The sequence below is a fragment of the Sciurus carolinensis genome, chromosome 12, assembly GCF_902686445.1.
Source record: "Sciurus carolinensis chromosome 12, mSciCar1.2, whole genome shotgun sequence".
NCBI classification, from domain to species: domain Eukaryota; kingdom Metazoa; phylum Chordata; class Mammalia; order Rodentia; family Sciuridae; genus Sciurus; species Sciurus carolinensis.
Genome location: NC_062224.1, coordinates 94,404,825 through 94,417,722, shown reverse-complemented (window position 1 = coordinate 94,417,722; position 12,898 = coordinate 94,404,825). Strand labels below are relative to the sequence as shown.

General features: G+C 38.9%; 1 protein-coding gene and 1 pseudogene across 1 annotated transcript; both read left to right on the top strand.

Moving 5' to 3' along the window:
- The first annotated feature begins 2,715 nt into the window (after window positions 1-2,715).
- Rgs2 (regulator of G protein signaling 2) lies at window positions 2,716-5,988 on the top strand. The gene is made up of 5 exons (XM_047521663.1): window positions 2,716-2,870; window positions 3,919-4,020; window positions 4,123-4,184; window positions 4,710-4,876; window positions 5,139-5,988. Exons 1-5 carry the CDS (start codon window positions 2,761-2,763, stop codon window positions 5,331-5,333), a joined length of 636 nt encoding a protein of 211 aa, XP_047377619.1. The 5' UTR covers window positions 2,716-2,760; the 3' UTR covers window positions 5,334-5,988.
- Window positions 5,989-7,778: 1,790 nt separating this feature from the next.
- Window positions 7,779-9,714, top strand: LOC124961434 (protein RUFY3-like; annotated as a pseudogene).
- Window positions 9,715-12,898: the final 3,184 nt, after the last annotated feature.

The following is a 12,898-nucleotide window of genomic DNA, read 5'->3' as shown; positions in this document are numbered from 1 at the left end:
ATTTGTCAATCAACCATACAATTTTCAGACAAAAATAATTTCTGCCTTTTGAGTTTTCAGTCTGAAAAGGTTTATGAAAAAGCAAATACTAGCTCAATGCTCTGGCTCATTCCTGTAATCCCAGCTACTGGGGAAGATGAGACAGAGAGATTGCAAGTTCAAGGCCAGCCTGGGCAACTTAATGAGACCCCTATCTCAAATTAAAGATGATAAGTGGACTGAGGATGAAGTTCAGTGGTAGAGCATTTGCCTAGCATGTGCACAAGCCCTGGATTCAGTTCCCAGTACCACCAAAAAAGCAGGGGAGGCTGGGGTTCTAACTCAGTGGTAGAGCATCCCTGAGTTTAATCCCCAGTACTGGGGCTGGGAGAATGCTTAGATATTAAACTATCAAGGATAGTCTGCATTCAAATCAGTTGTTTACATGAACACATCTATATTCACCTTTAATATATTAAGATGATTGAACTACTCTGGCTTGGAGATCTCTGAAGAGTTTAACTGTTAATCTTTGCTTATTTTCCTTATTCAGGTGTTATCCAGACACCATTTATTAAATATCTATCATGAACTTGATATTTTACAAATCTGCAACATTATTTGGATACTTAATAGAATTTACACATATATAACCTAATTCACTGAGTTAATCCTATCTTGGAAAGCTATGCCTTGGATTCCTTTTTCACACATATGCGCATTAACAATAAACTTTTATATAGAACTTTAGAATTTATAAAAGGCTTTTCATATAAGATTTATATAACATTCTATGAGGCTGGCAAGAAAGATATTATTTTCATTACATAGGAAAAACTGGGACTCGAGCAGGTGTGACAGCAGTTAATTTTTTACTGGTAAAGAAGCACTGGCTCTAAACAGGTCTCCGAATTGACACAAGTCCAGCATGTGAACTTGCCCATGTTTTCTCTATCTCTGCTGTCTCTTGTCAGCACTCCTAGCCTACCAGTGAAGATCAATGTCTATGTGTAAATTCTAAAGTCCAAGGTTCTAAGTGAAAAATATATTTAGGTTTGTATTAGTGAGAAAAAGCAAACACATCTGCATATTACACATATTTAATACAGCAAATGTTTGTACATTATACATATTGTATTGAATCATCATAAAATGAACTAGATGTTGGAACATTATGTAAAGTTCTTTTAGGATGAAGAGCATGTCCTTAAGAAAAATTACCTTCTTATAGTCTTGCAAACATGTTTTTGGGTATTTATTACTGAAATCTAAATGCTTTTTCTACTCACAATAAGTATATAACTGTTCCTTTACTATTAAAGGCAGATTGTGCTAAGTCAAACTTGCAGCTCCAACTACTGACAGCTCAATATATGAATATGTTGGCTGGTTCCAATTTTCAAGAATATGTCTCTAATTTTCTCTTACCAGGTCTACTACAAAGTAGGGAGAATATTTACAACCTAATCAATGCTTTGCTGTTAATCTTACTACCTACTTAGAAGCTTGATGGGAAAACCCACTGAATATTCCATTTTATAGTTCTGATAATAAACTGAAATGGAATCATTTTGCAGTTGAGGTAATCTATTTGTCCTTAAAGCCTGCAGTAGAGAGAGGTGGTTTTTGAAAATGAAGTTTATTCAATCAAACCTAATCTCTGCCCACTTCCCACGTTCCCCCTCCAGCACAGACACCCTTTTTGTCAGTTGAATATTCCGGTAAATTCTAAGCCAACCAAGAATGTTTCATGAGGAAATCCTGATTCCTTGCACTCTTAAACTAGAATGATTCCAGTGTGTTATCAAATTCTTTGTTTTCCCCTTTAGCTCTCACCATAAAAGCCTTGTGATTTCTGTGTTGGCAGAAGATACTGTCGCGAGGACTCCTGAGCAGCAGCTCTGTAACCTCACAGGTTTCGGCCACTTGTCTAGTGGTGATCAAAAATGCAAACCCAATTAGAGCCCTGTCTTCCCACAGTCACTTTCACCTGTTTCCTCTCTGACTAATATTCATTCCCAAAAGTGTTCTATGACGCCTAGGCAAGTTGCAAAGCAGGTCACAGCACCTGCCCTGGGCAGTCATCCTTTCCGGTTTCTCTGGTTCAGCTTCCTTCCCTAAATTATGTGGAGTCCCTGGGAGGAACTGGAAGGGTTTCTCTGCAGCCTCAGTTTACAGACCAGGTGGCCTCGGGTGAATCTTTATAAAGCATGACTGTAAACAAGAAAGGGGACGCAGAGAGAAAGCACGCTCAAGAAAACACAAAAGGAACAGCCTAGTCTTGATTCAAAATAAGGCCGCTGAACTCCGGCTAGCAGCAAGCGCATTTCCCCGCTGGGGAATCAGCACGCCCGAGCAGGGGCAAGCAAGAAGGGTGAGGGAGGGCGAGCGCCCAGGCCTGGCCGGCAGCCAACCTAGGCCGCAGTGCAGCCCTCCGATCCCGCCGGCCGCCGCGCCTCGGCAAAGGTCACGGCGGCGTCTCATACTGAAAAGTCTCTTTCAGCTCCCACACGGGTCCCTCTGGCCGCAGCTTCTTGCCTGCGTGCGCACGAAGCCGGGGCCGCCTACGTCAACAGCGCCCTCGCTCCGAGACCCCTCCGCAGTGTCCGTGACCGCCGCAGGCCGCCTTGACCCCGCCCCAAGCCCGCCTGCGTCGGCCAATCCGCGATCTCTGGAGGCGGGGCCGGCACGCTGAGACCCCGCCCCTGCGCCGCAGCCTATCTTAAATATGGCGGTGCGCTCCGCGCAGCAAACAGCTGCGGCGTCTGCGGGAAGACGATAATGCAAAGTGCCATGTTCTGGGCTGTCCAGCACGACTGCGTACCCATGGACAAGAACGCAGGCAGCGGTCCCAAGAGCGAGGAGAAGCGGGAAAAGATGAAACGGACCCTGTGAGTATGGCTTTCTTTCTCCCGCGACCCTCCAGTCCAGCTCCTACACGCTAACGCCGTGTTTGCTGCAGACGCGGTATCTTCGGTCTCGGTTTGACTTTAGCAAACTGTAGCCTGAGCCTCTGCAGGGAAAAAAAAAAAAAAAAGTAAATATATGGGGAGGGAGTTAATTTGCACATTACTATAAATCTGTGTGGTAGATACTTGTTTTGTGAGAAAAGGACGCTCGGGTAGTTTAGTAAGTGAGGAAGATTCTTTGTGTAAGAGCGGTGGTAGATGCGCTAAGATACTGCATGCAGGTTGGCTTTTTGTTCTGCATTTAAAATGACATCAGAATACTGCGGCTGAAGCGCATCCCAGCATTCGTAGGTTGCATTATGAGTTCTGATGAGCTTACACACTTTTTGGATGATATGTTTTGACTGGTTCTGAGTATAATGGTTTTAGATTTTTTTTAAACATGATAAAGCAGATAGTACCCAGTCACGACTGTGGAACAAATAATTGTTCTGCAGTACCCACTTAAAAGAAGCATTGTGGTGGGGAAGGAGGAGAGCCAGAGGAATCAATCACACATACACCTCTTTGTACAAGTCCTTGATGCGGTGCAGAACCTCCTGCTCTAAGCGCAGAAGAAGGATCATCAGCCAGTATCAAAGCAGTTTCACTGCTGTCCTTTACATTGAGTGCCAAATGTCTCAGAATTGTAATTAACCTTACAAGAGAAACTGCCTTTTGTGGGTCAGAAAGAGCATCTGTCTTTTGAACTGCATGAACTAAATTTATCAAAATATCCTAGTGATTTTAGGTAATCCTCCCCTTAGGTGTAAAACTAGTTAGATGAATGCATGCAATCGTATTCATCACATAAGGTGCTGGGTTTAAATGTTAAGGGGTTAAGATTGTCACTTGAGTTCTTGTTTTGTCTTATTTGGTGTGTCTGTAGCTACTGGGTGACTTTATTTGGTAAAAATGCCTTCAACTGCAATAGCATATTGAAGCAATTGCCTCTTAGTGAATTTAATTTTTTTTTTTTTTTTTTTTTTAGTTTAAAAGATTGGAAGACCCGTTTGAGCTATTTCTTGCACAATTCTTCTACTCCTGGGAAGCCCAAAACCAGCAAGAAAAGCAAACAGCAAACTTTCATCAAGTAAGTCAAGAATCCTGTACTTGCAAGTATGAATAGCAAGTTATTAAACTCGAAAGAGGAACTCTGATATGCATAAGCTAATACATGAAACTTCTCTTGCAGGCCTTCTCCTGAGGAAGCACTGCTGTGGTCAGAAGCATTTGATGAGCTGCTAGCTAGTAAATGTAAGTTAAAATCTTGAATTTGATCCATCGCAAACATCACAAGAATCTAGAGGATGCATCCACACCACAAATGAGCAGCTTGTGGAAGAGCTTTTACAATTACTAGCATAAAGCATATTTTTCTCTCCTTTATTTCTCAGTATTTAGTCATGAAAATGTATGTGGTATGCACACCAGGTGGAGAAGAAAAGTTAGCCTAAAATTTAAAACAATCATTGCTCATAGTTAGGGTTGAGTCAGCTTTTCCATTGCATACAATGTTTTCAAGAGCCCTAGTTCCTGAGAATTTATGACTCTCCTCTAAATATTTATTTTGCATTTATAGCAAAGCTATATATTTTTGTAGCAGAGCACCAACTTAAGCAATTTACCTACTGGCATCTTAGTCTTTAAAAAGCTAAATTAAGGATCACAGACTTGAGTGAAATCTAGAGAATTGCTACATCTAAATACTGGAAGAGCAAAAGGAATTATCTGGTCACTCGGTTCTTCATACTCTGCAATCTTACTTTCTCCTTCCTTCAGATGGTCTTGCTGCATTCAGGGCTTTTTTAAAATCTGAGTTCTGCGAAGAAAATATTGAATTCTGGTTGGCCTGTGAAGACTTCAAAAAAACAAAATCACCCCAAAAACTGTCCTCAAAAGCAAGGAAAATATATACTGATTTCATAGAAAAGGAAGCTCCAAAAGAGGTAAGAAAAAGGTTCTTCATTTCAGCATAATTTGGATGTCCTTAGCACCAAAGTAAAACAAATTAATTGAAAGCATCAAATCAGAGGCAAGTGGGGAGGGCAATAAGTAGGCCTCCCTCTTCACTAGCCTAAATTTCACTTAAGTCTCTCCAGTCTTGGCTGAAACTAATCACACATTACATTTTTTGTTTTCAAATATTAAAGTTTAGTCACTAACACTGAATGCCAAATAAACCACTTTTTTGTTGTTGTTTTATTTCAGATAAACATAGACTTTCAAACCAAAACTCTGATTGCCCAAAATATACAAGAGGCTACAAGTGGCTGCTTCACTACTGCCCAGAAAAGGGTATATAGCTTGATGGAGAACAACTCTTACCCGCGTTTCTTGGAGTCAGAATTCTACCAGGACTTGTGCAAAAAGTCACAGATCACCACAGACCCCCATACTACATGAGATGGAAAAAGGAGCCCCAGAATGGAGGACATTTCTTTCTTTTTCCTGAGAGAAAAGGCTGTGACCTACCAAAAGACTGACCTTGGATTCAGGCTGGGTGTTCAGGAAACATCACTCAGAACTATTGATTCGAAGTTGGGTAGTGAATCAGGAAGCCAGTAACGAAGGAGAAGCATGTGTCAGAAGGGCTTCCCTTCCTGAAGAACATGTGGGGGGGTCTCACTGGAAAAGCAAGAGTGAGATGAAAGATACAGTGTAATACTGTTGTTCCAAAAACATTGAAAATCAATAGGTCTGGGATTATGTGGCCTTAGCTAGCTGGCTGTACATCTTTCCCTAAATCAGTCCATGTTACCACATAGTGGTTTAGTTTTAGTTTTAGTTTTTAAATACTAAGTAACATTAAAATGTTTACTATGTGAAAGGGTATTGAAGTTCTTATGACTACAGATCATCAGTACTGTTGTCTCATGTATCGATGAAACTGAAAAGGTTGGTTTGAATTGTTAACTGGTGTGTGAAATTGAATGTGTGCTTTGTGTGGAAATCTCAGTGTCCGTTATGAGTGCCAAAAACTGTCTTGAAGGCAGCTAAACTTTGAAGTGGTCTTTGAATACTTTTAATAAATTTTATTTTGATAAATAATGTTATTGAACCCTTAGAGTCCAGATGTGATTTGATTTTATTTGATTTTGGTGATTGGAATTATGGCAGATACAAGGGAAAACATCTAAAAAGGACCAGTTAAAATGAGAAGTAAAATAATACGGAAACAAGCTCCAAAATTACTCACATAACTAAGTTTCTCAAATGAAGAAAGAAGCCCATATGTGAATGTAGGCCTCCTTTTTAAATTCTTTCCCTTGGTTCCAAACTTCCCTGTAGGTGCTAGTGTAAGTACATTTGAAAACTCTTTTTTTTCCATGATGGATCAATACACAATCAGAATTTTCCTGAGTCTCTTGCCTTCATTTGGCTAAAAAGGAATCCGACTACGTGACTTTAGGTAATGATGAAGGCAAAAGAAAGGCACTTTTGTTTCTTACACTTAATCCAGGAATGTGCTGTTTCCTAGTTGAGGAATCTGTTATTTTTCAAACCGCTAGGTAAAAAAAGAATACCCTTTCCTTCAGCAGGCTGCTTTTCATTCTTGGTTATAGTTTTAATAAACAGGGGAGGGAGGCAACCTTCATTTTGGAGTTGGAAGATCTGAGCCAAAATATTGACTTCCTGTAGCTTTGTGACCTTAAGATCCTAACACCTTCTCTGGCTCCCCATAGGACACCTCCCTGGTATCTGTGAGGTAGTAAAGGACTTTAGAAATTGTGAAGCACTAAAAAGTGCATTTATTTCTGATTTTTCCAAAAACAAAATTGGCCTCCAGTTTAAATACTGTTTCCACTGTGACTGCACTAATTTTCACCTTAACCAGAGTTTCTGGCAACAACAGAAACTCCATGAGAGACTGCCTTGTCCACTCCTGTATCGTCAGCAGCCAGAATGACACACAGTGGATGTTCCTTAAACTTTGGTGGAATAAATGAATTCTGAAAGGTCATTGAAACAGTGCTAATTTCTTTTGGCCGGGGGGATAAATATGACGGGTCTGCATGATTCTTCACTCATATACATTTGAGCCAACAGAGGAACCCAGGAGTCACATCATGTATCTCCTTTGCCACCAAGTGCTATTTATTTTACCTTTTATCTCTCTTCAGCTTATTCTCTGCCACCACCCTGATCAAAGATGTCACCATCTGATGACTGGATGGCTGTGATTGTCTCAATTCACCTCCCCCTGCTCGTCCCCCCACCTTATGTGTTCCTTGCTTTTTAACTGCAGGGATCCTTCCAAGATACAACCCTGAGCTTTTCTCCTATTGCTTGTAAACCTTTGACAGATCTCCCAAACATTAGGATAAAGGCAGTATCCCTAATATGGTCTAACACCTGCAGGGCCTACTCCTACTCTAGCTTTTTCTAGTGACCTCACTGGCCTCCTTTCATTTCCTTGAAGATGCCAGGCCCACTGGGCTCAAAGGGCCTTTGCACCTAATAGTTCCTCTGCACAGGATACAATTTCAGCTCTTACTCATCACTCACCTATTCATGCAATTTCTACTTCCCCAGGGAAGCCTGCCCTGATCTCTTTACCTAGGTCAGCTCCTCCTTTAGATGTTCTCACAGCACTAGATTATTGGATTTACAGCACTCAATAGAGACATAAATTCTAATTAATTTGTATGATTATTTGAAAATTCTTCTTCAATTAGATAGTGCATGCCACAATTGAGAACCTTGTGCTTTTTTCTGCTCACTGCTAAATCCCAACACCTCGCACAGTGCCTGGTACACAGTAGGAGCCATGTAAACAAGTTTTGAGTGAACGAATAAGTATTGAAAGATCTTGTAAGCAAATGTTGGTGAAACAAGAAATATCTAAGAATGCATGGAGAAATAAGGACAGGATTTAGCGGTTGGTTTTGTTTGTTTAAGAGATGGGGTTTCACTCTTGCCCAGGCTGGCCCCAAACTCATGTGATTCTCCTGCCTTAGCGTCTTTAGGAGTTGGCGCTACAGGCACATGGCATGGCATCCAACTTTTAAGGACATGATTTTAAAAGCCTCCCTGACTCGAATGTCTGAAAATATCTGCAGAACTTTTTCTTTTGGCAAAATAAATAAATACTTCTTACTGGGCATGTTCTCTATGACTTCTGACCTTTAATAGAAGGAGAAGCTAAGTTATAGTAACAAAAAACAAAAGAGTTTTGACTTTCAGGGATGATGGAAGTACAGGTTTTATTCAGGTGATATTTTTTTAATGCTTTTCACTGTGGAACGAACTGAAATAGATTTAAGATTAGAGACTACATGCCTCAACAAATACTACTTAGTGTTCCAGTTTCTCAGAGTTCATATGCTTAGGATCCACAGTCCAATCATTTTGACAATATTTCACTGTTCAAATATTTTAAGCCCAAGGGTGGTTCAAAGTATAGTCATTTCATATAGTCATATTTTTCAAAACCATAGAAAATTGTATGTTATCTGTTATCTGAGCAGTGGAGGTGATAAATGAGTTTCAATTAAATTACTTAGAGTGATTGCCCAAAATTTCACAGGAAAGAGGTCTTTGCTAATTTTGCTAGAGGTGTTTTTGTTGATTAATCACATTATTTGATCATTTATGGTTCCTTCTCACCTTTTAGGTTTGAGAGGGCAGAGGAGCAATGGTTGTGAATTTCTGTGTCAGGAGAGATGTCATGAACGAAAGACCATTGTGCTTTTGGACAGCACAGAGTCTGTAAGGCACCTACTCTGTGCCAGGCCTTCTGCTCTTTGCAACTTTGCTTTTCTATGTTAGCCCAAAATTGTAGCTAAAGGAATCAGCCTGACTTCATAGAAAGTGTTGCCACTATTAAATGATGAGTTTTGACATGTGCAGAGATTTCCCCAGATCTGGCTCAGATGCCTTTTGACAACTCCAACTGCCTTCTCTCTTTCCCTGAGAAGAACCCAACAGACATCTGAATGCCACTGTAAACAACCTTCTGGCAAAAGTAGATACATTATAAAAACCCAATATTAAGCTGGTGCTTGCAGTTACAAACAACAAAATTATTCCTTTCCAGATAAAATGGGATGAGTTAAAGAGGAGAGGTTCTTCATGTTGGAATCCAATCAGCAGAATCCTAAACAAGACAGAAGTACAGGAGGGCAAGCACCAAGTAAAACAAGGAAGTATTTAAAGGAGGAGACACAGTTGTGAATGGGTGTTGAAAAAGAACTGGAGACTCACATCATCATGAGACAGGAGATGTAATTGGCTGGATAAAAACTGGAGAAGGATGTCTTTGAGAAGCAGGATGCTCCGGCATCTGGGCAGCAGCAGCTGGATTGTCTCAGGGCTCTCAAGCATGAACTTCCTTTTAAGTTGCAGAGTTCAGACTTAAGAATAAAACAGAAAAGTGAACTAAACAGACACTTGGAAAAGAAGACTAATCAGATGGCGGCTACCATTAAACATCTGGAACAAAGATTGCACCAGGCTGAGCCCGGCTGCCAGAAAGCTGAACTGGACCATTGACCCTTCAAGCAGACTTCAGAGACACGATCAACATCTGCAGCTGGAAGCAGAGATGATTGCCAGGCAGCTGCAGCAGCTTGAATTAGACCTAAATCGGGAAAGAAGGTTACAAAACCACAGGAGCATCCCAGGAAAGGGTTCCCAGCGCCAAAACCCAAGGATGGGCAGCCCAAAATTCAAAAGGAAAAAGTTAAACTAAAAAGAGCCAAAGGAAGAAATCCAGAGGCTGCAGCTTTTCCCTATAGATAAACCCCATCAGGCACTGTTCTCTGAAAAGCCACAGGTGTGTTAGCACAAAGACAGTAAGAATCGCACCTTCTGCGATACCTCTTCAACAAAAGACCAGCCTCTTCCTTCAAATATCAAGACTGAGTTACAGTTCCTATTCACGAGGGGCTGATGAAGCATTATTCTACCAGTTCATCATAAGACTGAAGGAGAGGACGTGGACCAAAACATTCCTGCAGGGCCATTCTTGACCTGTGTTAGATGTCAGAATCCCCTAAAGCAAAGTCTTTAGAGTCAAGTAAAGAATTGATAGAAATGATTGAAGTATATCAGGTCCAGGAGGAAAAGGCAGTAGTTAGGTATGCTAGAAATTGTGCTCATTTTCCCTAATGACTTTAAATAAGTTACTCAGTTGTACCTTTCTTTTCTAAGTCTTAAACACACCCACACACACATATTGGGAAATTCTCCCCCTATGGATATGCTTGCAAAAAACTTGAGGGAGAGAAGGGGGAGGATTTTCCAAAACTAAAGACAGAAAAACCCTGATACAAGAAGTTCAAGGAACACCAAGCAGAATAAATACTAAAAACTGTATATCGTCTTCAGGTTGCTGAAAAGCTAATGACAATGGAGGAAATCTAGAAAATACCCAGAGGGAGAAAAATGCCATAAGATCTAGGAGCTACGATAAGAACTAGAGTAGACTTTTGGTCAGAAATCATGCAAACAAGAGGATAGATAGAGTATTAATTTTTTTTAATTTATTCATTGGCAATCTCAATATCTAGCAAAATTCTTCTTCAAACACAAAAGCAAAACAAAAATTTTCTCAGACACAAAGACGATGAAGCGAATGTACTGCCAACAGACCTACTGGACATGAAATGTTAAAACAAGTTCTTCACAAAGAAGGACAATGATATAAGTCAAAAGCTCAGATTTCAGGAAGGAAGATTATAGCAGAAGGAATCCATGAAAATAAAGTAATAATTATCATTCTTGCTCTTAGATCAGTTAAAATAGCTGCTTCTTTAAAGTAATAATAAAAGTAACAACATATTGAGGGATTATAGAATACATATAAATAAAAGGAATGACAACAGTGTCATATGGAACAGAAGGGAAGAATTGGGAACACTCTTTTAAGTTTCCCATACCACCCAGTAAGTGGCACAGTGTTATCAGAAGACAGACTTAGATTTGTTGTGAATACATGTCTCAAATTTGAGGGAAACTACTTTGGTATTTTCAAAAAGAACATAATTGATATGCTAAAGAGGGAGATAAAATAGAATCATATAAAATTCTCAGTGAAACCCAAAGATATAGAAAGTTTTTAAAATAACAAGTGCCTTGAATAGAAAATAGTTATAAATGTGGTACATAGGAATTGAATCATATCATTCATCATTCATCATTCAAACGTGAATGTTCTAAATACCCCAATCCAGCCTCAGAGTAGATTAAAAAAAAAAAGAATCCAACTAAGTATATATTGTCTACCAGAAACACACTTTACACATAAGTAAATGAAGAAAAGTCTGAAATCAATGACCACAGATTCCATTTTAGGAAAGAATGGAAAGTCTGAATTGAAATAAGAAAGGAAATAATAAAGATCAAAGGAGAAATCAATGAAGCAGAAAACAGAAAAGCCATAGAGAAATTCAATGAAACAAATAGCAATTTCCTCTGAGAAGATCAATAAACTGATAAGACTTTAGGTTAACTGCTCAGGAAAAAAAAAAATCACCAATTACTCATATCAAATGAAGCTGATGACACCACCACACTACCTATGAATGTGAAAACAATAGGAAACATGAACGGCCCTATGCCAATTTCAACAATTCACAGGAAATAGATTTATTTCTTTACATTCACAAATTGCCACAGTTCATTCAAGAAGAAAAGCATAATCTGAAGTGTTTATATATGCTGTCTACTAAGAAACTGAATTCATAAGTAAAATAATTTCCATGAAGAAAAGCAAAGGTCTATATAGATCACTACCAAACTGTATCAAACCCCAAGAAGAAATAATACCAATCTACATAAATTAAAACCAAAAGACCTGAAGGAGTTTTTCAAACACACATAGTACCAGCAGCACTGACACCAAACCCAGAAAAAAAAAAAAAATAGAGACAAATCTCATTCATTTTTAATTGGGGCATTATAATTGTACATAATGATGGGATTCATTGTTACATATTCATACGTGCACAATGGTATGACATAATTTGACCAATACTATTCCCTAGTATTTCCCTCTCCTCCCTCCCCCTACTCTACTGATCAAAGAGGGAACATTTCTAAACAATATCTTAGCAATCCAACCTAACAACATGTTAAAAATTTTATTCATCATTACCAACTTGGATTTGACCCCGTAATACAAGGTTCACTTAACTTTTTAGAGTCAGTCAATATAGTTCCCCATGTGAACAAATTAAAAAGAGAAAATTCATATGATCATCTTCACAAAGTATCCATAAAACCCAACACCTTTAAATAATAAAAGGACTCACTTAACTAGGAATAAAAAGGAAGTTACCCAACCAGATAATGTACAACTCTGAAAAAATGACAGCTAAGAAAATATTTAATGCTAAAGACTGAATGACTTTCCCTGAGGTCAGGAACAGACATAGATGCCAATTTTCATTCCTGAAGATGTTCAAATCTGCCAGCATAGGTAAGAAAAAGAAATAAAAGAAACCATCCAGATTAGAAAGAAAGAGGTATATCTATTTCTCTGTAGTTGATATGATCTTTTACATATAAAATCTCAAGGAAGACACACTAGAAACTAGAATTAAGAAGACAGTTTAAAAAAAACAAGGTTAAAAAAAAGGTCAGTATAATAAGTTTTCAGGCTACAGCATCCAATATACAACTTATTTTTACTTACACATATTCATAACATGCAGTGAGAAATTGAAATAAATCTAGAACAGCAATAGAAAATATGAAATACTTAGAAATGATATATGGAAGATCTATTTACTGAAAACTTCTGCTCAGATAAATTTAAAAGAGACTTAGATAAATGCAGAAAGAACTCACTGGTTGGAAGATTCAATATTGTTACTATACTCATTCTCCCAAATTGAGCTATTGAACGAGCACAGTCTCAATTTCAGGTGGAATTTTCGTGGAAATTGACAGGCCTACTCTATATTCTTATGGTATTACAAAGAACCTAGAACAACCAATACAGCCTCAAAAAGAAGAGTAAAGTT

Bases quoted from the DNA above. Each gene is read 5' to 3' on its own strand.
- Rgs2 (XM_047521663.1), top strand. From the start codon at position 2,761: ATGCAAAGTGCCATGTTCTGGGCTGTCCAGCACGACTGCGTACCCATG. The intron at 2,871-3,918 runs GTGAGTATGGCT...TTTTTTTTTTAG, and splicing joins GAAAAGATGAAACGGACCCT to TTTAAAAGATTGGAAGACCC. The intron at 4,877-5,138 runs GTAAGAAAAAGG...GTTTTATTTCAG, and splicing joins AAAAGGAAGCTCCAAAAGAG to ATAAACATAGACTTTCAAAC.